The sequence below is a fragment of the Microcaecilia unicolor genome, chromosome 10 (assembly GCF_901765095.1).
Source record: "Microcaecilia unicolor chromosome 10, aMicUni1.1, whole genome shotgun sequence".
Lineage (NCBI taxonomy): Eukaryota > Metazoa > Chordata > Amphibia > Gymnophiona > Siphonopidae > Microcaecilia > Microcaecilia unicolor.
The window spans coordinates 188,205,138-188,231,319 of NC_044040.1; the positions used below are offsets into that span (position 1 = coordinate 188,205,138).

At 44.9% G+C, this 26,182-nt stretch overlaps 1 protein-coding gene across 2 annotated transcripts in view; it reads left to right on the forward strand.

Moving 5' to 3' along the window:
- Nucleotides 1-26,182, forward strand: part of LOC115478872 (schwannomin-interacting protein 1) — a 694,349-nt gene that overhangs the window by 150,683 nt on the left and 517,484 nt on the right. For both annotated transcript variants that reach the window (XM_030216506.1, XM_030216512.1), the window contains exons 2-3: nt 5,056-5,120; nt 10,575-10,652. In XM_030216506.1, coding sequence (XP_030072366.1) covers nt 5,056-5,120; nt 10,575-10,652 — 143 coding nt within the window. The remainder of the gene's footprint in view (nt 1-5,055; nt 5,121-10,574; nt 10,653-26,182) is intronic.

Here is a 26,182-nt window from a genome sequence, read left to right on the forward strand (position 1 = left end):
GTTCTCTTCCCTCTCACTGTTCCGCCTTCTGACATCATTACGTATTGACACAAGGGCGGGACAGTGAGGTGGAATGGAACGCTGGAGGCTGGCTGACGTCAGGAGATGTTACGAACCCAGGCAGCCAGACATGGAACATTGGAGGTGCAAATTATTATATAGGACTAGTGTAATTGGCTACCAGTTGGCCTACAATTTAGGTGCTCACACAACTGCCATAGAGCTGGTGTAAGTGTGTGAGCTTAAGTGCAGTAGGGACATGTCAAACTGGGAGCTCCTCCGATGTCTTGTCCATGTCTCCCTTGCAATACTGAAAATAAACTCGACACGACACCGTGTTTCGGCAAAGTGCCTGCATCAGGAGTCTGTATATTGTATGGGGAAACTGTGATGGTATTTAAATGAAAGGTGAACAGGAAATGAGTCTTTAAAAAGACTAACGATACCGGTTAGTAATTATGAGTACAGTCGGCAACAAAGCACATACTCTGGGAGAACAGAGTTGTCCAAAGACGCCGAGCGCAAACGCTGAAAGCGGCAAATCATTAGTGCATGGCCATTAATGCAAAACTAAAAAAATATTTTTTGTAGTGCTAGATATGATGGTGCGCTAGGGATGGGAGGTACCGTCGGGCTGCTGTTGTACTTCCTGTTTATCGAGTAAAGGGGGCTCTTAATGAGAGTGTCGATGTGGGCCCTTACATTACAGAATTCCCTCTTATTATATATTCGACATGTGAAGGTCTATCTATAACCTAGGTCAGTAATGGCAAACCTTTCAGAGACCGAGTGCCCAAACAGCAACCCAAAATCTAATTATTTATTGCAAAGTGCCAACAGAGCAATTTAACCTGAATAAAAGAACTTTAAAAGCATTTGACATGCTTTTGAATAATTAATGTGATTTTTGCTGTTGCATGCATGCTGATAACTCCCTTCCCCTCCATCCATGTGCATCTCCTTCCTGTCTTCCCTTCCCTCCCCTCCCCTCCATCCGTCAAACAATTGCCCTCCCCTTCATCCATCCATGTCCAGCAACCCTCCTCTCTCCTGCCCTCCCCTCCATCCACCCATGTCCAGTAACCCTCCTCTCCCCTGCCCTCCCCTCCATCCATCCATACCCAGCGATTCTCTTCTCTCCCCTGCCCTCCCCTCCCGCTCCCATCCATGCCCTGCATGTAAATCTTTTTTATTACCTCCGTCGAAGCAGCCGCGTCTTTGAAAGTCCTGCCTATCTCTAGCCTTCCCTTTGTGAGTTCGTTCCCTCAGAGCCAGTCCCGCCCTCGCGGAAATGATGTCAGAAGGCGGGACTGACTCTGAGGGAACGAACTCATGAAGGGAAGGCTAGAGACGGGCAGGGCTTTCAAAGACGCGGCCGCTTCGACAGAGGTAATCAACACCGGCGGGGAGGACATGCGAGGGGATGTTGGGTGGGCAGGCCTAGAGGGAAAGTGGCTGGGCCTGGGCCTATTCAGGCCCGCCCTTAGCTACGCCCCTGGTGACGGCATGCATGCCCTCTCTGGCACGCGTGCCATAGGTTCGCCATCACTGACCTAGGTGGTTAGCTGCATAAATGTTTAGAATGCTGGCACTCACGTGCTTACATGTGTGCTCTTGTGCATAAATGCCTGTATGTCACCAAAGTGCTTTCTGCAAATACCAGCTTAACTTACATAAGAGTCCTATGCTATACAGTCAATCTTCCTATATATCCATAGTGATAATGCACAACTGCATATCATGGAGGAAGTGCATGCAAATTAGTGTGTGGTCTTTAGCACGGGAGCCCTTACTGTCACCTATTTTGTGGGTGGTAGGGACTTCCACACTAACCTTGTGCTAATCAGTCAGCACATGCCAATGCCCCCACGTTATCCGATTAGCGCAGGGCACATATATTCTCTGCTTCCAAACATGGCCCTGTACTAAAAAGTAAAATCTATTTTTTAGTGCATGGGACGTGCACGGCAATTTCAAAACTATCATGGGACACCTGAGCATGCCCCGCAGTAAGCATGCACTAGTGCTTTACTGCAGCTTAGTAAAAGAACCCCTTAATCTAGAGCAGAGTTTCTCAACCCTCTGCCAGCAAGTTAGATGTGAGATAGATTTGCATATATCTCTGTCCAGTGCATCAGATCTATTTTATACATATTGTCAGCAGGTCTCCCTTCCACTCCTTGGCCATGGCCAACCCTGCTTAGCCAGGCTATTCCAACACTGGCTCCTGCTCTGTCTGCCACTGTGTGTCAGCAGGTCTCCCTTCCCCTCCTTGGCCACGGCTAACCCTGCTTAGCCAGGCTATTCCAACACCGGCTCCTGCTCCATCTGCCACCGTGTAACTCTCCGTTCTGACCTCCACCTCCGTAGCCTCCTTCAGCTAGGGGATCCCCCATGGGTTTATCCCAAAGGATGACCAAAGACTCCAGTCATATCATTAAAAGAATTCCTCTTTATTTCTCACATATCAGAGTTCCAGTGGCGTACCGGGGGGGGGGGGCGGTGGGGGCTGTCCGCCCTGGGTGCACGCCGCTGGGGGGGGGGGGGGTGCCGCGAGCCTGTTGGCTCTTCATTTTTATGCTCCCTCTGCCCCGGAACAGGTTACTTCCTGTTCTGGGGCCGAGGGAGCATGGAAACGAAGAGCCGACAGGCGCGCGGCACCCCCCCCCAGCGGCGTGCACCCGGGGGGGTGGTTCTTTCGCCGTGGGGTCACGCTGCACCCGGGGGGGGGGGTTATTTTGCCGGGGGGGGGAGTTGCGCTGTTCCGGGGGGGGGGGGGCGCTGCACCCGGGGGGCGGGGCGCATCGGCGATCCGCCCCGGGTGTCAGCGCCCCTAGGAATGCCACTGCAGAGTTCATCTTTCTTGCAATACTTGGCACTATTCCACCCTTTATCATTAACCCTTGTTAACATTCACAGGGTTCCATAAGGGTTCCTCCTCTATTTGCAACATAGAGTTCACATTTCAATCATTGACTTTTGTTAATGTTCACAGTGATCCGGCTAGGTTTACCCTCCATCTTATTGCATATAACTCACAGCAATTCAAGGCTGTCTTCCCTTCTCCCCCTGCAGTATTCATGCCAACCTGATGACAACGTTCACCCAGCAGGTAGTTTCACTCTTTCCTCCACCTCAGGCTCTGGATTACTTTCTGCCACAGCTTCTTCCCCAGCTGCCTCAATTCACCTCTTCCAATTCCCCTTAGTTTAGGAAAGACAGCAGCCAATAAACCCCTCACCTTGGCTGCTCTAGTCTGAGCCCATGCAGACACCTCCATTCCTTCCTCCTCCCTCTCCCCTGACTCTTCCAATTTATCCCATTCCATCACCTCCTCCTCCTCCTCCTCAGGCTCCCCTAGCTGCTCATCATCACCCTGATTGGAGATCATCTCCCAATCCTGTTCCTCCTCCCTCACTGCTTGCCAGTACTACCTCGGGTCAGATGCATTATGGGGACGAGCAGGAGGTGAGCTTCTTGCTCATACGGGACATGCGCTTGCCTCTTTTGCTCTTTCTTGGGCCACTCTCGCTTTCCCTGCGACCGTCCTCTCAGTAACCCCTCACAATATTCATAATGGTTATCCTGAAAAACAGACCAGATTGCCTCCAGAAGTGGAATGGAGAACACTGCTCTAGTTATCAAATTGAAGCCATTATCCTCAAAAAGACAAACAGTGAAGTTGGAAAAGAGAGAGATGCTTTTCTATGTGTGGTGGAGGGTAACAAATTGGCTTATTGATGTATTTATTGTTTGAAATCATTTTTATTGAGTTTACATAGAAATTAAAACAAGTGCAACATACAACGTATAACATTTAAAAAGAGAAAAAAGCCAAATGCATTATACAAAAGCAAATATGAAAACATAAACATAAGAGATCTAAACTCAAGGAGATGCTGCTGTTTTGATGTAACGGTCAAAAGGAGCCTAGTGCTTTTTAAAGGTGGATAAATGATGAAATTTAAAAGCTGCAGATTCTTCATAATTTCTAACGGTACAGAGATGATTCCACCATTCATGAATGGCTTATTTTTTGACTGCAAAACTCATTATCATAATTTACTGATTTGGGCTTCTCCTAGGTCACTAATAGAAATCAAACAAAATAAAACATGGAAAAGAAAATAAGATGATACCTTTTTTATTGGACATAACTTAATACATTTCTTGATTAGCTTCCGAAGGTTGCCCTTCTTACTCAGATCGGAAATAAGCAAATGTGTTAGCAGATAGTATATATAAGAGAAACATCAAAACATTACTTTGACAGTCTGACAGAGTGGGAGGGTGGGGGTATGCATGGGGACATCAAAGCATTTCATTGATATTCTAACAGGATGGGTGTTGGTAGGTGAGAAGAGGGTAATAAACAGAGAAATAAACAGAGAAATACAGCTTATGGTTTATAATGGGTTAGAAAACCCAGATCCTTATTAAGTCCTGTTTGTTGTGTGTCAAAATATTCAATCATTCTTATTTCAAAGGTCTTGCGTTCCTGTATTGTTTTAAAATTACCTTTCAGTATTCTTACTGTGAAATCACTGGTGCAGTGTTCTGGTCTTGTGAAGTGTTGGCCCACAGGGGTGGGGGCTTGACTGGCACCGGCTATTTTCATGTGATGTCTGTGCAGATTGAATCTTGTCTTAAGCATCTGGCCTGTTTCTCCAATATAGCATCCTTCGTTACATTTTTTACACTGAATGATATATACCACATTGGAAGATGAGCATGTAAAATAGTCCTTTATGTTGAATATTTTTCCTTTGTGAATGACTGTGGGGTCTTGTGAAATGTTTTGGCATAGTTTGCAGCTGGCTGTGTTACACGGAAACGTGCCCTTTTCTTTTTCCGTCTGTGTTGGGAGTTTACTTCTGATCAGCTTGTGTTTTAAATTTTGGTGGCTCCTAGGTCACTGAAAGCCACTGGACCCTCCCAGAGGCCCTCTCTCTCCCTCACCAATACGGCAGATTTCAGAGAAAAACCCACATATAGAAATTTGTTTGGTAGCTATACCTTAACTAAAATAAGTGTTTTGGTTTTTTTTTTTTGCAGGAGGAAGTGAAAAGGCTGCAGCATACTCTGGAAGAAGTTAGCGATGGGAAGTGTCTGCTTCAAAAGTGAGTGCCTAAAGCGTTTTGCTATTAAATCAACAGATAAGAAGCCGCCTTTGTTATTTTGCAAGGATTGTATCTCTGGAAACCTGCTCATAGATTTCATTATGTGTTGAACTACTAAGGTATTCAAATTATTTAACAGTTAGGATCAAACTAACCTAAAACTAACATTGCTGCTGTGAGGGGATTTTAGCAGGTTCCAAACACAAACTTATTTCAACGTGACATAATTTAGAGAGTTCAAGGTTGTCTTCAAACATGGAATTTTTTGAAAACCAGCAGGCTACCATAGACCTGGCTCATAGCTTGTGACATACGAGGGTCCTCAGACATAGGAGCCAACGTTTCAAAATTATTGGGGGTGCTAAGCCCAGTAGAAATAACCCCTCCCTGGATACATGCAAGGAATTTTCTCAATATTGGGGGTGCTGAAGCACCCACAGAGTCGGCTCCTATGTCCTCAGAGATCTTGCTTTCTGACATGCCTAAATCAAATCTAATTTCAGGGCCAATGTGCTAATCTGTGAAAATGTTGATGGGTTAATACCTGTTTTTGTTAAATGTAGCTCTGAGGTACAAATAGACCATTGGCTCATTTATATCCTGTAGCTAAACTCTGTGAGAAATGTTCCCCTCTTTGCCAAAGCTGAAAACTTTCTTTCCCAGCTGTGGCAACTCATGAGAATTTTATTTTTAAAGCTTTCCTCTTCATGTGGTGCTGGCTTTCAATGAAAGAGGCCCCCACTGGCTCCAATCATAGGCCCCCAGACCTTCTCCCCAAGGGGGCCTCTAAACTCTGATGTCTGTTGCCTCCAACCTTCCTTGCCAGTCTCTACATGGGGCAAAATGCATAAAAGAGATCTGCTAGACAGTTTCCAGCGGGTTCTCAATGCCCATGATAGCCAGTGACTCTCTAACTCTCCTACTTCCAACCCTGACCCATGGCTAATGTCACGTCTGTGGCCATGACCACCCTCAGACTTACCTTATTTCTGGGGGTCAGCTTCTAAGCTGGCTTCTGCCTATCCTTTCTGGAGTAGTTTTCCTTCTGTGTGCTGGCTGCTTCCAGCATGGCTCTAATTACTCCACTCTACTGCACCTGGGGGTGCTGCCTGAGTTAGCTCTACCTCTATCTCCAGCCTGGCTCTGTTTGCTCCTCTGTGCTGCACCTAGGTATTCTAAGTCTCTCTATGTTCTGTGTGCGCTCTGCCTGCTCCTTGGTTTGTGCTCCTCTCACCTGCTGGTGGCCAGAGCCAGTGGCTGCCATAGTTTGTCTTGCTGTTCCTACCTGTTCCAGACTTTAGCCTAGTCTGGTTCTTCCAGGCTGCCGGACTTGTCTCTCTTGTTTGGGCCTGGACAGCCTCCGTAGTTGCTTACTGATGGCTGCAGCTGTGCCTCAGGTGTTGAAGGGCTTTATTAATCACTTAGAGACTGCAGCCTTGGCCTTTGCATTCGTCTAAGGTCCCTGGTATGTTAGAGTGCTCTGTGCACTGCTACCTTGTCCAGTTCAGTGTGAGTTTCTAGCTTGTTACTAGTTGCTTGGGCATAGCTTTTCTTGTTGGCTTGTGTACAGCTTTACTAGTTCCCCTGTGTGTTGTGTTGTGTGAGTTCCTAGCGTGTGACTAGTTAGCTTGGGCATAGCTTTGCTTGTTAGCTTGTGTACAGCTTTACTGGTTCTCCTGTGTTTTGCTTAGTGTGAGTTTCTAGCTTGTGACTAGTTAGCTTGGGCATACCTTTCTTGTTAGCTTGTGTACAGCTTTACTAGTTTTCTTGTGTTTAGCTTTCTGGTTTTCCCGTGTGTGTTTTCCTTTGCTTCTGGAGCTTCAGCCCTAGTCCTGTCCGCTGCCAGTACTCCTTGCTACTGGAGCTCCAGCCATAGTCTTGCTACTTGACTTGTCCATTGCCTGAATCTGACTACTCTCTGCCTGAACCCCGATACTTGCTGCCTGCTGCCAGACCTGACTATTGCCGGAACCCGGACATTCCCTGCCTGTCTGCCTTGCTTTCGCCTAGGTGCCTGGGGGCACTTCTGTATCCTGATTCCTGTTGTTCCTGCTTGCTAGTTCCAGTTCCGGTTTTCCTGTAAGCCCTGCCGGCTGCCCGAACCTGAGGGCTCAACCCTCAGGGAACGGTGGCTAAGCGTAGGTGAAGCCTAGGTCAGTGTGTTCCTGTCCAGCGGGTTCCGGTCCTGTGTGTTCCAGTCCAGTGTGCACCGGTCTGGTGCGTTCCAGTGCAGAACTCCAGTCCGGGGTTCCAGTCCAGCCTTGCCTCGTCTCTGCTTTGAAGGTGACCTTGCCTGCCACTGCCGCTCCATGGTAGTGGTCCAAGGGCTCACTAACCCAGTGCTTCCAGGGAAGAAGCCTGAAAGCTAAAAATCTTTAACATACTCCCTCCCCAAGGAAACTTTTCTTCCCTGCCACATACGTGCATAAGTATTACCATACTGGGACAGACTGAAGGTTCTTCAAGCCCAGCATCCTGTTTCCAACAGTGGCCAATCCAGGTCACAAATACCTTTCAAATATCCCAAAGAAGTACAATACATTTTATGCTGCTTATCCTAGAAATAAGAGGTGGATTTTCCCCAAGTCCATTTTAATAATGGACTATGGACCTTTCCTTTAAGAAGCCATCCAACCCTTTTTTAAACCCTGCTAAGCTAACTGCTTCTACTACATTCTCTGGCAACGAATTCCAGAGTTTAATTACACGTTGAGTGACAAAATATTTTCTCCGATTCATTTTAAATGTACTACGTTGTAGCTTCATTGCATGTCCCCCTAGTCCTAGTATTTTTGGGAGGTATTCTGAAAAATAACTACTGCTCTTTCACATCCTTCTGTTCTCTCCTTATTTCTCGATTACCCCAAGGGAAAGGGCAATGTGTAAGAAATGACCTTTCTCCTAGCACTGAAATGCCTTCCATACAGAAACATTTGTATTGACTGTCTCTATAGAAACAATGTAGCAAATGTTACACACAGCACAAGATGCTACCATAAAGCAGGTGAGGCACAGTATATGCAAGGCAATATAACATGAATACTATACACACAAAAATGGTCCGAAAAGGAAGCACCATTTGTAGATCCTGCCAGTTGCCAGCAGTGAAAAGGTTTAAAAGTCATGGTCCTTCAGCAGTGAAGCATCTGGTGCACTCTCATGTTTCCTGGGTTCTTCTGAAGCTACAAGGTACTTTATGAGGCCTCCGGTCACCTGTTGACCTTCCATTTCTAGTTCCTGGCCCTGTGATACTTGGGTTCCAGTGCGGTGTGGATAGTGTGGACTCAAGAAGTGCTGGACAAGGACTTGTTACTAGAGAATGACATGGGGATGGGAACAGAGCTAATGGTGACAGGGACATACTTTGTCCTGGTGTCATTTTCTACTTTGAAGCCTGTTAATGAACTGGACTGTTATTTATGTTTGAGTGATGCAGACAATGATATTTTGATTTTTTGGAAAAACAAGCAAACATGACGGCAGCTACTAGCAAAATTTGCATGGAGGATCCTGTACATCCTGCTACCAGCACATCTTCTAAGAAGACATCTTCTATTGCAAGAAGGACTACGGAAGACAGGAGATCTAGACTGAATCTTGAAATTGTTGATGACTTCTTATTCATCCACAGATTAAAAAGTCATAACAGTGGTTCATAGGACATATTTCTCCCCTCTAGGGCATACAGAACGGATTGTATTTTGTACCCCTGGACATTTTAACAGGGTGGGTTAGGATTCCTTGGGGTAGTAGAAGTCAGCTGTTGTTGGGGTCGGAAGGGTAGAGGGTGGTGGTGGTGAGGAGGGTTATTATAGCTGCTTGCTGTTATTATTGTTTTCTGTTTGTAATTTATACACGATAGTTGCACAGCATATTGTTCCTTTTTATACTTTAATAAAAAGATTTAAATATAAAATCATAATTGTTTGAGGCTTCTGCAGATGAGGACAGAGCCCTTGGAGATGGGGACAGAACCAGAGCCCACGGGGATGGGGCAGGAATGGGGACAAACTTTGTCCCCGTGTCATTCTCTACTTGTTACCTGCAATGTTATGAAGGCCTGCAGCAGGGAAAGGCTGAAGTTATCGATGGCCGTTATCAGTGTGTCCGTAGCCTATATTTCTCCCAATCAGACTGTTCATTAATTACCATAACCGCTTCATCGTTTCTTATTGGTTAGAACAACTTCTGAATCACAGCACATAGGAGATTATTTTGGAAGCATCTCCACGTGTGAATAGTGACCTTTACACAAGTAGATTGCAAACAAATGTAAACAGAGATTTCAGAAAGTCAGTAGTTTAGATGTTGAGATTCACACCATGCAGAGATTTCAAGGGGACGTGGCGGAGCAGACCAAAAATTTATACTGTTCATTGTCATAATCTCCTCATCGTTTCTTATTGGTTTGAACAATTTCCTCCATGATTTGGGCAGACCAAAAATCTATACTGTTTATTGCCATTCGTTGAAACCTTCTGCTTAGTGTGCTGCGGTGGCTAGGAAAGCAAATAGAGTGTTAGGAATAATTAGGGAAGGAATGGAAAACAAAAATGAGAATGTTATAATGCCTTTGTAGTGTTCCATGGTGTGACACACCTCGAATATTGTGTGGCATTCTGGTTATCGCATCTCCGCAAAGTTATAGCAGAACTAGAAAAGGTACAGAGAAGGGCAATGAAAATGATAAAGGGGATGGGATGACTTCCCTATGAGGAAAGGCTAAAGCAGCTAGGGTTCTTCGGCGAGGAGAAGAGAAGGCTGAGGGGAGATATGATAGAGGTTTATAAAATAATGAGTGGAGTGGAATGAGTAGATGTGAATCGCTTGTTTACTCTTTCCAAAAATACTAGGACTAGGGGACACACAACGAAGCTATTAAACAGTAAATTTAAAATAAACCAGAGAAAATATTTCTTCACTCAGCGTGTAATTAAACTCCGGAATTCATTGCCAGAGAATATGGTAAAAGCAGTTAGCTTAGCGGGGTTTAAAAAAAGGTTTGGATCATTTCCTAAAAGAAAAGTCCAGAAGCCATTATTAAGATGGACTTGGGGAAAATCCACTACTTATTTCTAGGATGAGCAGCATAAAAAGTATTTGTACTGTTTTGGGATCTTGCCAGGTATTTGTGACCTGGATTGGTCACTGTTGGAAACAGGATACTGGGCTTGATGGACCTTCGGTCTGTCCCAGTATGGCAATGCTTATTTCTTATGTTCTTAACTAGCACTGCCTACATTAGATTTAGAAAGAATACACAATGGTATTAAATAAAAAGGTTCTGTGAACAGTTTAAATTAAAACCAAATGTTAGGTCTCTGAAGAAAAATAAATTTCTAAATTAGAGCTGACTATACTGCTTTTTTATAAGTTGCTGGTTTTTAATCAAGCTAGGTAAATTGTAATTGTGAAGTGAGGCTAAAATAAATACAGACAAATCTTTTTTTATAGCCACCAACTCACCATGGATGAAGAAAATAACATTGAAAAACAGATGAATTTACCACCCCTTGAATCCAAAGTGAAAATGTAAGTAATCAAGAAAGTTGTGTTAGATTAATAGGGGGATGTCATATTGGATTGGTGGGTGGGGGAAGGGGGAAAGCCAGAAATGCAGATTTACAGTGCAAGCAGTACTCATGATGCACATTTAACACCAGATTTTGCTTTCAGTTATTTCTGTGGTCTGAGAATTTTTTTATAACTCTTTATTTAACAAGTTTCTGGCACACATTAACCAATCATCCGTCATATAAAGCAGGGTAACTGTCTCAGTCATAGGCAAGATCCTGGATTTCCTTGTAAGTCAAGCGCCCCTCCCCCTCAATCCCCTAACCCTGCTGGCTTCTCATGTCCAATACCAGTCCCAAACTTCCTGGTACTTGTCTGCTTGTCCTCTCAGATTGGAGGTGATCTGTTCCAAGATGGCCACCTCTGCCACCAGTAGCCAGAGCGGACCTTAGCCTTCCATAAGTATATGCTATGGTAAGTCCAACTGCGTGCACTAAATACACTAAACTTTTCTTGGTGGGGGCTGACAAATCAAATCACTTCCGCCTCTGCAACAAACACATTGATGGAGTCAGGTCAATCAGTTGGGGAACGAGGTTGCCCACCCCTGGTTTAATGAATTTAAATTGACCTCTGAATTTTGGAGTAAGAATCCATGAACAGCTGAATTTGGAGAGTCATGTCTCTCATATGATTGGTAGGACTTTGTTAATTATCTTATAAATCTATATGTTCCATCTTTGCATACACCCTATGCTGTCTACTAAAATGTTTTATTGCGCATTGTGTTGACATTGTAATGTAGTATACTATCCTTATTGGCTGTACTTGCTCTTCCAACAATATCACTATATATAGCTAGCAAGTAACAGTAAAGTTGTTGAAAATTTTAAAAATATATGGAGGAAAAGGACTTCAGTGGCTAAGGTCATATCTAGAGTCAAGCTCGGACTAATGACCTGGCATACTTCGTGAAGGACTCGTGAAGAAGTATGGCAGGTCATTAGTCTGAGCTTGACTCTAGACGTGACCTTGGCCACTGAAGTCCTTTTCCTCCTTATATTTTAAAAATTTTCAGCAACTTTACTGTTACTTGCTAGCTATATATAGTGATAATGTGACATACTATGCCATATTTTGCATTGTTATTTGAATATTTTTACTGCTGTAATTGTCTATTGCTGTACACCACCTTGAGTGAATTCCTTCAAAAAGGTGGTAAAATAAATCCCTATAAATAAAAAAACCCCCACAACTATAATTGCAACTTTCTTACATTCAATCAATCAATCAATCAATCACCAAAAGTCTTGTACAAATCAACATTGCCAGCACATATCCCTTCCAGCCCACTTCCATGCCAAGTAAAACCATTCCTCCCACAGAAAACTTTCCGCAACCTAGTCCAATCCACAGTACTCACCCAAGCCGACTACTGCAACAGCATCTTCATTGGTTGCAAAGCCCAAATCATGAAAAAACTCCAAACTGCCCAAAACACAGCAGCCCAGGGCCGTACCAAGGGTCTGTGGCGCCCCCCTGCAAAGGATCGGTTGGCGCCCCTCCCCGCAGGGGATCGGGTGCTGCGCCCCCCCACAGACAAGCGGTTGGAGCACGTGCCCCCCCCCCTGTGAAGATGATCGCTGTCCTCTCTCCCCTGCCCTCCCACTCCCATGTCCCAACTACCCACCCTCTTCTCCCCCCAACAAAATCTCTCTTAAATTTACCTCCATCTGGCTGGCAGGGCAGCGAAGGCGCAGCGTCAGCGAAGGAGGTAGCGCTCCCGACGTCTCTACTAGTCTTCCCTTCGCTCAATGTCCCGCCTTCTTCTGATGTCAAGGAAATGACATCAGAAGAAGGTGGGACATTGAGCGAAGGGAAGACTAGTAGAGACGTTGGGAGCGCCACCTCCTTCACTGACGCTGCGCCTTCGCTGCCCTGCCAGCCGGACGGAGGTAAATTTAAAAGAGATTTTGTTGGGGGGAGAAGAGAGCGGGCAGTTGGGACATGGGAGCGGGAGGGCGAGGCAAGCATGGTGTGGCGGGGCGCCCCCCTGCCACGCTTACCTCGCTTACCGCGTTGGCACGGCCCTGCAGCAGCCACACTCATTTTTGGCAAATCACGATTCGAAAGTGCAACACCACTTCGTGAAAAACTTCACTGGCTCCCTATCAAGGAACGAATAAACTTCAAAGCCCACACAATGATCCACAAGATCCTCAATGGCGAATCTCCAAGCTACATGTCCAACTTGATCGATCTTCCAGCCAGGAACAGGTCCAAATCTTCTCGAACATATCTCAATCTTCATCTTCCCAACTGCAAAGGCCTTAAATACAAAACCTACTACGCATCAAACTTCTCAGTTATAGGCAGCCAACTCTGGAACGCCTTACCTACACATATCAGACAAACAAATGAACACCTACCCTTCCAAAAGCTGTTGAAGAATTACCTCTTCAAACAAGCCTACCCAATCAACCCAACTTAACTCTCAAACCTAACCCACACCACCAGTACCCATACTCCTATCCTTTCCTCACATCTCTTACTATTGTCCCATCCTATATAACTGTGCTATCTCTGTGATACATTGTACCATACTTGTATTATCTCTGTGATACTTTGTACTATCCCTGTGATACTCTGTACCACACTTGTAAGCTGCACTGAACCTGCTATCGAGCGGGAAAGAGCGGGGTATAAATGCTACTAATAAATACATAAAACACTCAGGGCTTGAACCTCCAAATGCCACACCCCAGACTGGATATCGATATGTGTGAAGCAGTATTCGCAGCATCTACTCTTTCTGCCATGCACATATAGATATCTTAAACACTGTCTTCCAAAGCCCCCCTCCCCCAGTCCTTCTGCTCTAGGTCAAGCTTCAGATCCTATTTATTAATGAGCACAGAAGGTGTTTCAGACACAAGTGCAGACCCTATTTTTGTAAAATAGAGATGCAAATCTCTTCCCAGAATTATCAGCTATGAAAGTGGATTGACCATTGCATAGCATCAGAGATATTGCCATTATAGTGACGCAGCAACAACACTCTCCTTGTAAAGATTCTGGATGTAGGTAAAGGTAGTCCCCTGTATGGAAGTTGTGAATGACTTATGGGGGGCGACACTTGCATGATGGATTCTGGGCAAACGATTAGTAGGGTGGTTTGCCATTGCCTTCCTCAGTCATCTTTACCCATCAGCTGAGATCATGTACTTATTTAGCCAATGAAAGTAGATGGATGGTTGAGTTGGCCAGAGGTCAACTAACTGACAGAAATCCTAGTGTGGGATTTGGACTCAATTCATGGGGACAGTAGGCAGGTAACCTACTACTTAACATTTCTAGAGCGCTACTAGGGTTACACAGCGCTGTACAGTTTAACAAAGAAGGACAGTCCCTGCTCAAAGGAGCTTACAATCTAAAGGACGAAATGTCAAGTTGTGGCAGTCTAGATTTCCTGAATAGTGGTATAGTGGTTAGGTGCCAAAGGTGACATTGAAGAGGTGGGCTTTGAGCAAGGATTTGTCTGCAAATAAAGACAGTGGTTTTATCCAGCCCAGTATTCTGCCATGCCGTACCATGCAATAACTACTGGGAAGGTATAGCATATCATAGTCCTAGATCAGCTCATCCAACTGTATCCCCTCCCCAATGACTGCCCCAAACTCATTCACTTGTCCCATACTAGGATCCCCCCCTCAACTATCCCATTTCCCTATCAACCATGCTGTCTGCTATTGTTCATCTTTCTTACCATTCATCCACCAGCCCTCACAAATAAGTACCTTCCCAATGCAACTGCTCCAGGAAAGCCTTACAATGGTGGTCCTAAAGAAGTACAACTCACTCAGGCTCCTCCTGCACAATCTAAAAGCTCCCCTTGGCATCCAAGCACACATGCAATACCCACCCTCATGAAAGACCAAGAAACCCCACAACCTATCAACCACTGTAATGTATACCAGCCACACATACAGAAGTACGTAAGTATTGCCATACTGGGAAAGACCAAAGGTCCATCAAGCCCAGCATCCTGTTTCCAACAGTGGCCAATCCAGGTCACAAATACCTGGCAAGATCCCAAAAAAGTACAAAACATTTTATACTGCTTATCCCAGAAATAGTGGATTTTCCCCAAGTCCAAGTCCATTTAATAATGGTCTATGGACTTTTCCTTTAGGAAGCCATCCAAACCTTTTTTAAACTCCGCTAAGCTAAATGCCTTTACCACATTCTCTGCCAATGAATTCCAGAGTTTAATTACACGTTGAGTGAAGAAACATTTTCTCCAATTCATTTTAAATTTAGTACTTTGTAGCTTCATCGCATACCCCCTAGTCCTAGTATTTTTGGAAATCGTAAACAGACGCTTCACATCTACCGGTTCAACTCCACTCATTATTTTATAGACCTCTATCATATCTCCCCTCAGCCACCTTTTCTCCAAGCTGAAGAGCCCTAGCCACTTTAGCCTTTCCTCATAGGGAAGTTGTCCTATCCCCTTTATCATTTTCGTCGCCCTTCTCTACAACTTTTCTAATTCCACTATATCTTTTTTGAGATGCGGCGACCAGAATTGAACACAGTATTCAAGGTTCGGTCGCACCATGGAGCGATACAAAGGCATTATAACATCATCATTTTTGTTTTCCATTCCTTTCCTAATAATACCTAACATTCTATTTGCTTTCTTAGCCACAGCAGCACACTGAGCAGAAGGTTTCAACGTATCATCAACAAGGTCACCTAGATCCCCTTCTTGGTCCGTGACTCCTAACATGGAACCTTGCATAACGTAGCTATAATTCGGGTTCCTCTTTCCCACAAGCATCACTTTGCACTTGCTCACATTAAATGTCATCTGCCATTTAGACGCCCAGTCTCGTAAGGTCCTCTTGTAATTTTTCACAATCCTCCTGTGATTTAACCACTGTTTCCACCTAGGAACCTGTTTGAAGGTATTAGGGGGCTTGGGGGCGGGGGAACAATGCTAGACCACCAAGATTATCTTTCTGAGGGGGGAGGCCTGGCAAGGGTCTCACTGGACCACCAGGATACAATGTTTTTGTAGGGGGGGGGGGTCATGTGCTTGGGGGGCATGGGGGGCCTGGAATAATATAAATGCATGTTGAACAGGGTCTCCCCATTCCTCCCCAGTGCCCTGGCAAACCTTAATGCCAGCTCTGAGCTGGCATAGGGTTTGCTGCAGGAGCAGCGCCCTTTTTTGGCATACTGCCCACTGAACAATTAGCGTTCAGAGCCAGCAAGCTCATTGTTCTATGCACTCACTGTCTCTGAACATCCCACGGAAGCAAATACAGGCGCTAATGGCCTCTAGTGCTTGCGTTTGCTTCTGAGCATCTGCCTGTCAGAAAGAAGATCAAGTCTCAAACTGTAGCAAAATTGACCAGGACAATAGAGTACAGCTGCAGCGTACCAAGGGCGGGGCGGTAGGGGTGGTTCGCCCTGGGTGCACGCTGCTGGAGGGGTGCAGAGAGCAGCCACATGCCTGTCAGCTCCGCTGGTTCATCCCAGTAGCTAAGAATGCACCGGGGGGGGGGGGGGGGGGGGTTGATGCACCAAGGGGGGTGCCATTGTGTCGGGGGGGGGGGGGGGTCGTGCTGCACCCGGGGGGGTGCGCATCAGTGATCCCCCCCACTGGGTGGCAGCCGACCTAGGATCATCACTGCAGTACAGTGCACCATTAGTCTGTTCTCAAATCGGTTTCAAGTGCATTCTATTGTGCTTCAAACACATTCATTTGAATGTACTTGAAGGTCACATAGAATGCTTTTCAGATAAGGGACAGACCATGAAATGGGAAGTCTACTGTAGCAAACCACAAATTCAGCCATAAAACTGTGACAGGCAAGCCAAAAGAAATCCTTTAGAGAAGTGGATTAGAAAACGACACTGTAAAAAGGCAGTAATGTGCTCTCATTCAGCAGGGCTGTTATGGGCCTTTTCTTCCAATATTTCCCCATAGAAAATATTAGACACGAGGCCATAGAACAGGGGTAAAGTGCTTCTGAGCAGAGCTCTAAAGTAAATGTACCATAGTGTCCCTCCAGAGCAAAGTTAGGGAACTATAAAACAGACTTATGTGCGTGGTAGCTGCTTGGTGCATGCTCATAGGGGGGAAAACAGAACGGAAAATGAAAAATTTGCAAACCTGGGCTAAGCCTTTTCAGCTGTACTTTAGATTTCAAAACACAGTAAAAAAAAAAAAAAAAAGATATTCCTAGATGCAATATTATATGTATCACATTTATCTGCTTTCAAGAGTAGTTATGTTGAAGCAGTGCTTCACAGGTTTCTTCCCTGATATAGCAGGTGCCCAAGTGCAGTCCCAGAACGCTACACGACACGTGAAGACATGAATCATTTACGCGCAACTAAAACTAGCCCAAATTGTTTCTGATATATACCAGAACTGTAATCCTGCATTTCTCTGCTGTGTCAAGCGATGAGAGCACTCAGGTCGAAAGAAGAGCAATCTAAAAATAATCAAAGCTTATTTTTCTATTTTGAAAACGAGGACACAATGGCGCCCAACGTTAGGGGCTGGGAAGATCCGAATCAAGTGTCAATTCAATAAAGGCCGCTTACCCCCTAATTCCATAAAAGTCGCTAAAAATTGTACATGCGATTTATTTTTATTTATTTATTTGTTGCATTTGTGCCCCACATTTTCCCACCTATTTGCAGGCTCAGTGTGGCTTACACAGTACCGTCAAAGGCGTTTGCCCAGTCGGTGGATAACAAATACAAAGTTGTATAGTGATCGTATGAGGTATAAGTGGAGGGTTGGAATGGATGAAGATTGCGTGATGTCCTGTTCGATCATAGTCATGCTGTGTTGGTAGGTGAAGAGGGTTACGTGGGGTCGTTCGGGTAGGCCTTTTTGAAGAGGTTGGTTTTTAGTGATTTCCTGAAGTTCAAGTGGTCGTGGATTGTTTGAACATACCAATTAGAACCGATAATTGGCTTTTTAACAAATAATTATTGGCATGAATTAGATTTAATTGACACGTACGTGCATAAATTTAGGCACGAGTCAAAAAAGGGGGTGTGGACGAGTCAAAAAAGGGGGTGTGGAAATGGGAGAATAACAGGCAGGTTATGGGCGGATCAGGGGCATTTCTTTAAGTTTCGTGCGTAATTGGAGAATAAGGGCATCTGTGCATAAATTTACATGCAGGTATTTGTACCATGTTTTTAGTTAGTACAAATGGCTGCGCAGAAAGTTAGGCATAAGCAGTGTTCTATAAACTGCACCTAACTTTAAGTGTATTTTGCAGAATAGTGCTTTTTTTCAACACCAATTAGTGCTAAGCACCCTTTATAGAATAGCACTTGGGGGTCATTTTGCCAAGCAGCAGTAAAAAAACACCTGCGGTGGCATCAGCACGTGGGTTTGCCACGCATCAAGGCCTCTTTTAGGTGCTGGAAAGTGGAGGAGTAGCCTAGTGGTTACTGCAGTGGACCTAGATCTTGAGGAACTGCGTTCAATTCCCACTGCAGCTCCCTGTGACTCTTGGCAAGTCACTTAACCCTCCATTGCCCCTGATACAAAATAAGTACCTGAATATACGTAAACCGCTTTGAATGTAGTTACAAAAACCTCAGAAAGGTGGTATATCAAGTCCCAGTTCCCTTTCCCTATTTGAGATTCTACATGGAATGTTGCTGTTGCTACTATTTGAAGATTCTACATGGAACGTTGCTACTATTGGAGGTTCTAGATGGAATGTTGCTATTATTGAGATTCTGTTGTTACTATTTGAGATTCTACATGGAATGTTGCTATTCCACTAGCAACATTCCATGTAGAAGCCTGCCCTTGCAGATCAGCAACGTGGCCGCGCAGGCTTCTGTTTCTGTGAGTCTGACGTCCTGCTCATATGTGCAGGACGTCAGACTCATAGAAACAGAAGCCTGCAGGCCACATTGCTGATCTGCAAGGGCAGGCTTCTACATGGAATGTTGCTAGTGGAGGAGTAGCCTAGTGGTTAATACAGTGGACTTTGATCCTGGGGAACTGAGTTCAATTCCCACTGCAGCTCCTTGTGACTCTGGGCAAGTCACTTAACCCTCCATTACCCCAGGTACAAATAAGTACTTGTATATACTATGTAAACTGCTTTGAATGTAGTTGCAAACCCCCTCCCCCCCGAAAGGCAGTATATCTAGTCTCATTTCCCTTTCCCTATTTGAGATTCTACACGGAATGTTGCTAATGGAGGAGTAGCCTAGTGGTTAGTGCAGTAGATCTTGATGCTGGGGAGCTGGGTTTGATTCCCACTGCAGTTCCCTGTGACTCTGGGCAAGTCACTTAACCCTCCATTGGCCCAGCTGCAAATAAGTACTTGTAACTGCTTTGAATGTAGTTGCAAAAACCACAGAAAGGCAGTATATCAAGTCCAATTCCCTTTTCTTTAACCACTGCCAGTAAAACGACTTAAAAAAATGGAAATAGCGGTGTGGTAAGTGTAACACTTGCCAAGCGGCCATTTCCAGGAGGAGCCCTATGGTTAACCAGGCAGCGTGTGGCGCTGCTTGATTACCACCGGGTGAGCCTGTGGTGCTAAAAAATTAAAAATGATTTTTTTGTTACCAGAAATGCCACATGGTGGGAGTTGGCTCTATCGTCGGGTTCCCGTGGTAGGTTGGCGGTAGGGCTAAATCACCGCACACCAAGCCTGTGGTAGCCCTACAAGTGCAGCTTGGTAAAAGGGCCTTCTAGAGTGGATTCCTGCACCCAACTTTGAGCATGAGGATTTACACCCGCTGAAACCTGGTTGTAAAGGTTGGCATGCAACCAATGGCAGCTGGATGCGCAAATGACCCTATTCTGTAACACTGCGCCTAAATTTTGGGAACACCCCTGACCTGCCCATGCCCCTCCCCTGACTATGCTCTCTTTTGAGTTACACTCAAGACAATTTAAGTGTGCAGTGTTATAGAATAGCACATAGGCAGATCTGTGAGCGTGTGAGGATCTGAGATCTGCACCCTAATTTACATAGTAACATAGTAAATGACGGCAGATAAAGGCCTGTATGGTCCATCCAGTCTGCCCAACAAAATAAACTCATTTTACATGGTATGTGATACTTTATATGTATACCCGAGTTTGTTTTGTCCTCGCCATTCTCAGGGCGTAGACCGTAGAAGTCTGCCCAGCACTGGTTTTGCTTCCCAATTACCGGCGTTGCCACCCAATCTCCGCTAAGATTTCGTGAATCCATATTGGGCAACCTTTATAGATTCTGGGGGTATGAGTGCTCATGCACTGAGATGAGTGGTATTCTAATTTCCCCTAAGTTTGTTAGCACATTTCACAGTCCGGAAATTTCCTGCTTTCCAATAACCTAAGTGCTCCAACCTTCCCATAGCTTACTTTGAAAAAGAGAACCCTTAATGCTTCTGAAATTGTTTTGCCCTCAAATGATGCGTGGCACTCTTTAGTGGGTAAATGACCAGCTTAGCGATGTCAGAATGTTGTTGGTTGTGCTACGGGCATGAAAGTGCATTGCTGCAGCTACATTGGCGCTTAAAGCGATGGGAGGCCGGTATGCCCGCAGCTTGATGAATCTGCAAAGCTAAAGCATTTCAGTGAGGAGATGACCTGCTGTTTTAAGACTCCTCTGGGTAGTCTTTACAAATCAGACAAGGGTTTTAATTCTGGAATTGCACTGAAGGAAAATCTTTAGGAACCAAAGGATTGTTGATCTGCAGTAAAAATGAGTTCTTAATTAGTGGTTAGAACCTGTAAATGCAGATGCTGGAAACTCTTGTCGCATTATAAATTCTCTGGGCAGACCCAGCTACATTCTCTAATCATTTTGTTTAGTGAATGTTTTATTATACGCTGGTATTTTTTATATAGACAAAGTCACAGTTCTTTTGTTGCCTCTTTGCTCTTTCCTTAGTTATTGTACGGACTTCACCAACTATGGCCAGCTGCCACTTCTCTAACGTTGCAAAATCAATGACTAAAGCTGAACTTATCTTTTTGAGCCCGCGTCCTCGCTGTCTCGACGCTCAGGGCTATCAAAGAGCAAAGGTAACAGACTGCTCTCCCCTGGAATCGCCCACTTTTGCCTTAGCGCACCCTTATGTGGGTTTTCTGCGCAATAAGGCCGTTTTTACTACAGCCAGAAAATGGCCAACTTTCTCTGTTTCCTATTCATAGCCACGGAAGGGCATTTTCCCTATGACGTTTTGTTTAAAAACGCCCACAATTCAAGTGGGGGAATATAGCCATTTTCAAAACAGAAAAACGCCTATCTTTTTTTTTTTTTTTCAAAAATGGCTATTTGCTAGATGTTTTTGCGCTCTGTGCGTTTATCTTTTTGGTCCATTAAAAAAAAAAGTCCAATTGAAAAACATACAAAATCAAGCTATTGGGATGTAGGAGGAGCCAGCATTCTTAGTAGACTGGCCACACAGACATCCCAGGAGAGCAATGGGGCACCCTAGGGGGCACTGCAGTGAACTTCATATAACTACTACTACTATAAATCATTTCTATATCGCTACCAGTCGTACGCAGCGCTTCACAAATGAACATGAAGAAAAGACAGTCCCTGCTCAAAAGAGCTTACAGTCTAAATCAGGACAGACAGACAGGACCAATAAGTATAAGGGTAAGACAGACAGAAGGACACACAGAGGGGCATAATCGAATGAAAACGTCTATCTCCATGGGCGTTTATCTCCGAGAACGGGTCCGTGAAGGGGCGGACCAAACCGTATTTAAAAAAAAAAATAGACATCCATGTTTTATTCGACAATTTGTGAGCTGGGCGTTTTTGTTTTTCAGTGATAATGGAAAATGAAAGCGCCCAGCTCAAAAACGAATAAATCCAAGGCATTTGTTCATGGGAGGGGCCAGGATTCGTAGTGCACTGGTCCCCCTCACATGCCAGGACACCAACCGGGCACCCTAGGGAGCACTTTTACAAAAACAAAAAAAAAGGTTAAAGAGCTCCCAGGTGCATAGCACCCTTCCCTTGTGTGTTGAGCCCCCCAAATCCCCCTCAAAACCCACTGCCCACAAGTCTACACCATTACTATAGCCCTAAGGGGTGAAGGGGGGCACCTACATGTGGGTATAGTGGGTTTGGGGGGGTTGGACAACTAAGCATTAAGCAGCACAATTGTAACAGGTAGGGGGGGATGGGCCTGGGTCCACCTGCCTGAAGTCCACTGCACCCCCTAACAACTGCTCCAGGGACCTGCATACTGCTGCCAGGGAGGTGGGTATGACATTTGAGGGTGAAAATAAAAAGTTGTGAAACATCATTTTTTGTGGTGGGAGGGGGTTAGTGACCACTGGGGGAGTCAGGGGAGGTCATCCCCAATTCCCTCTGGGGGTAATCTGGTCATTTAGGGCACTTTTTGGGGCTTTATTTGTGAAAAAACAGGGTCCATGAAAAGTGCCCTAAATTCTAGCTACAAACGCATACTTTTTTTCCATTATTGGCGAAAGGCGCCCATCTCTGTTCGGGTGATAACCATGCCCCAGTCCCGCCTTCACCACACCTCCGACACACCCCCATCAACTTTGTACGCTTCTGCGATGGAGTGCAGTTGAAAACGTCCAAGTTTGGCTTTCGATTATACCACATAATTTGTTTTTGTGAGATAAACGTCCATCTCCCGATTTAGGTCGGAACTTGGGCGTTTTTCTCGTTCGATTATAAGCAGGATAGGGAAAGGGATTCTTGAAGAGAGGAAGACAAGATAAAGGTTATGAGCAAGTGACAAGTTAGGAGTCAAAAGCAGCATCAAACAGGTAGGCCTTTAGCCGGGATTTGAAGGCGACCAGGGATGGAGCTAGTCGTAACGGCTCAGGAAGCCCATTCCAGGCATAAGGTGCGGCGAGACAAAAGGAACGGAGTCTGGAGTTAGCGATGGAGGAGAAAGGTGCAATTAGGAGAGATTTGCCTAGTGAACGGAGTTCCTGGGAGGGAGTGTAGGGAGAGATGAGGGTGGAGAGGTAGTGAGGGGCTGCAGAGTGAATGCACTTAAGAGGAGCTTGAATTTTATACGGAAATGGATAAGAAGCCAGTGAAGTGACTTCAGGAGAGGGCTGATATGGGCATAACGACTTTGGCGAAATATTAGTCATGCAGCAGAATTTTGAACAGATTGAAGAGGAGAGGTGGCTGAGTGGAAGACCTGTGAGAAGCAAGATGCAGTAATCTAAGCGAGAGGTGATGAGAGTGTGGATGAGGGTTCTGATAGCGTGTTCAGAAAGGAAAGCGCGAATTTTGGCGATATAAATAAATAAATGCTCCCAGGTACACATCTCATTGTTGCTCCCTTATGTCGTTTGCTGAGACCCCTAAAATCCACCCAACGCGTGTCAATTTGTAATTACCGCCCGGCTACCACATGGCTTGGGCGGTAATTTCATTTTTTACGCGCGTCTGCTATGCGCGCGGGAAATGTATTTTATTTTCTGGCACATGGCGCTAACTGGGCGGTAATCAGCACTGTATGTGCGTAGACAATTACTGCCCGGTAAACGCGTGAGATCTTACCGCTAAGTCAAAGGGTGGCGGTAAGGTCTCAGACCCAAAATGGACGTGCGCCAATTTTTATTTTGCCGCACATCCATTTTCGGCCAAAAGAGAGGCATTTTTTACAGGTGCGCTGAAAAATGGCCTGCGCTAGTGTAGGCGCATTTTGGACGTGCACAGATCCATTTTTCAGTGCATCTTAGTAAAAGGACCCCTAAGAATAAAGAAATAAGGGGGTCTTTTACTAAGGCGCGCTCACGTTTTTAGTGCATGCTAAAAACAGGCACGCACTAAACAATAAAGATGCCAATGCATTCCTATGGGCGTCTCTAACATTTAGCGTGCGCCTATTTTTAACACGTGCTGAAAACATGAGTGCGCCTTAGAAAAAGACCCCCTAAGAGAATAGGTCTATAAATCCTTCAATAAAATAATAATAATTATAACTATGTCCTTCGTAGGGCCCTTTTACTAAGCCGTGTAAGTATCTACACGTGCCCAATGCGTGCCAAAATGGAGTTACCACCCAGCTAGCACGTGGCTCTTGCGGTAATTTCATTTTTGGCACGTGTCCGATACGCATGTCCGAAAAATAATTTGACACGTGTAGGTCATTACCGCCCGATTACCGCGTGAGACTTTACCACTAGTTCAATGGCTGGCGGTAAGGTCTCAGACCCAAAATGAACACGCGGCAATTTTCATTTTGCCGCACGTCCATTTTCAGCAAAAATTTTTTAAAAAGGCATTTTTTTGTAGGTTTGCTGAAAAATAATTCTGCGCGCGCCCAAAACACACTTCTACACTACTGCAGGCCATGTTTCAGCGCACCTTAGTAAAAGGACCCCATAAACAGAAGGATAAACTCAAATCTGGGCAGCAAAGGAGCTCTGAGAATTAAGGACACTGTGTAATTGTATTGGATCAAAGAAATAATTTCTGTCTCTCAAATGCGCAATGCATTTGCATGGAAACTTAAGCTGGAAATGAGCACCCAACATCACAACCTCTTGATACACTGTTAGAAATTCCACACAGCCTTCCTGTGTCCATCGTGAGACATCTGGGAAAATTTGAATCTTACACTAGTATTCTATAATTTTATAGTATTCATTCCTGATTGCTTGTAAAGAACAGTTTTAAAATCTTACATTGACAATAAATTACCAAATCATATGCACACCAGTATGATATTAGAATACACGATTGATTTGATCAGAAATCCTTGGTACTACGATTACATCCCAAACTGCCTCAAAGTCATGGCTCACTGTTTATATTACAAACAAAAAAAAAACAGCACCACGGGCCTTAAAAAATGGAACACAGTTCTTTAATGAATGAGCCTTGACAAAAAGACCCGACACGGGCCGTGTTTCGGTGACTAGCACCTGCGTCAGGGGTCACCTTGATGACGTGGAAAACTTGGGGAATAACTCGAATATATTCCTCTACAATATATTATTCCTTAATCACAACAAGGAGTAGCAAGGTCGAACGTGTTTAAAACAACTGGTCTCCCACGCCTTGAGACACCTATTTTCAGAGAAACTCTGGCCAAAGTCGGTTCGTCACACCGACTTTGGCCAGAGTTTCTCTGAAAATAGGTGTCTCAAGGCGTGGGAGACCAGTTGTTTTAAACACGTTCGACCTTGCTACTCCTTGTTGTGATTAAGGAATAATATATTGTAGAAGAATATATTCGAGTTATTCCCCAAGTTTTCCACGTCATCACTGTGACCCCTGACGCAGGTGCTAGTCACCGAAACACGGCCCGTGTCTGGTCTTTTTGTCAAGGCTCATTCATTAAAGAACTGTGTTCCATTTTTAAAGGCCCGTGGTGCTGTTTTTTTTTGTTTGGACTTTAGTTTGTACTTCGTTCCCTCTCTTTTGTTATATCACTGTTTATATTAACCATAAATTCTGAAGAAAAATTAAAAAAACAACTCATGCTAAGACTGGGTTGGCAAGATTTTACTGCTGTATGTATTCCTTGTGGATCTGGGAATGTTCCTTTACAGAATATTTAACAGAAGCCACAGACAGTATTTCTGAGCTGCTAAAAACACATAGAAGTCACTGAAAGGGGCAGGACTGTTTTTTTTTTTTTCAATTTGTACCCCGCACTTTTTCCCACTCATGGCAGGCTCAATGCGGCAGGCAATGGAGGGTTAAGTGACTTGCCCAAAGTCACAAGGAGCTGCCTGGGCTGGGAATCGAACTCAGTTCCTCAGTTTGCCAGGACCAAAGTCCACCACCCTAACCACTAGGCCACTCCTCCACTCCAGGCCACTCCTCCACTATGTTGCAAAACATAGCTGTCAGGGCAAAAATATTATCTATTAACTGCCATTATGAAGAGATTCAACCAGGCGCTGCACAGCAACCATAGCTTGGCATAAACTTACAATTTTGTTAACAGCATAATAATTGTAAAATGACCAAATATAAGCAAGAAAACATAGTAAGTGACAACAGGTAAAGACCTGAATGGTCCATCCAGTCTGCCCAACAGTCAAATTCATTATCAATTCAAGATTAAATCAACAATGAAAGTGATATTATATACTTTATCTTCGTCTTTCTTTGGTGTTTCTGGGACATAGACCATAGAAGTCCGCCTGGCTCTATCCTTATGTTTCAACTACAGGAGTTGCCGTCAAAGCCCTCTCCAGCCTATCAGAATCCATCTTGACATTTGCAGGACACAGACTGTAAAGGTCTGCCTCGCACTGTCCTCACGTTCCACACTACTGGAGTTTCTGTCGAAGCTCTCTCCAGCCCATCCTAAATCAGATTGCTATATGCGGGACTCAGATTGCACAAGCCAACCCAGCACCAACTTAATTGATACAGCCAGAGTTGCCATCTAAGCACCACTTCATATGGAAACACATATGCAAACAACCTTCAAAAATTGTCTGTACAGTGGCGTTCCTAGGGTGGCTGACACCCGGGGCGGATCGTCGATGCGCCCCCCCCCCCCCGGCGAAACGACGGACA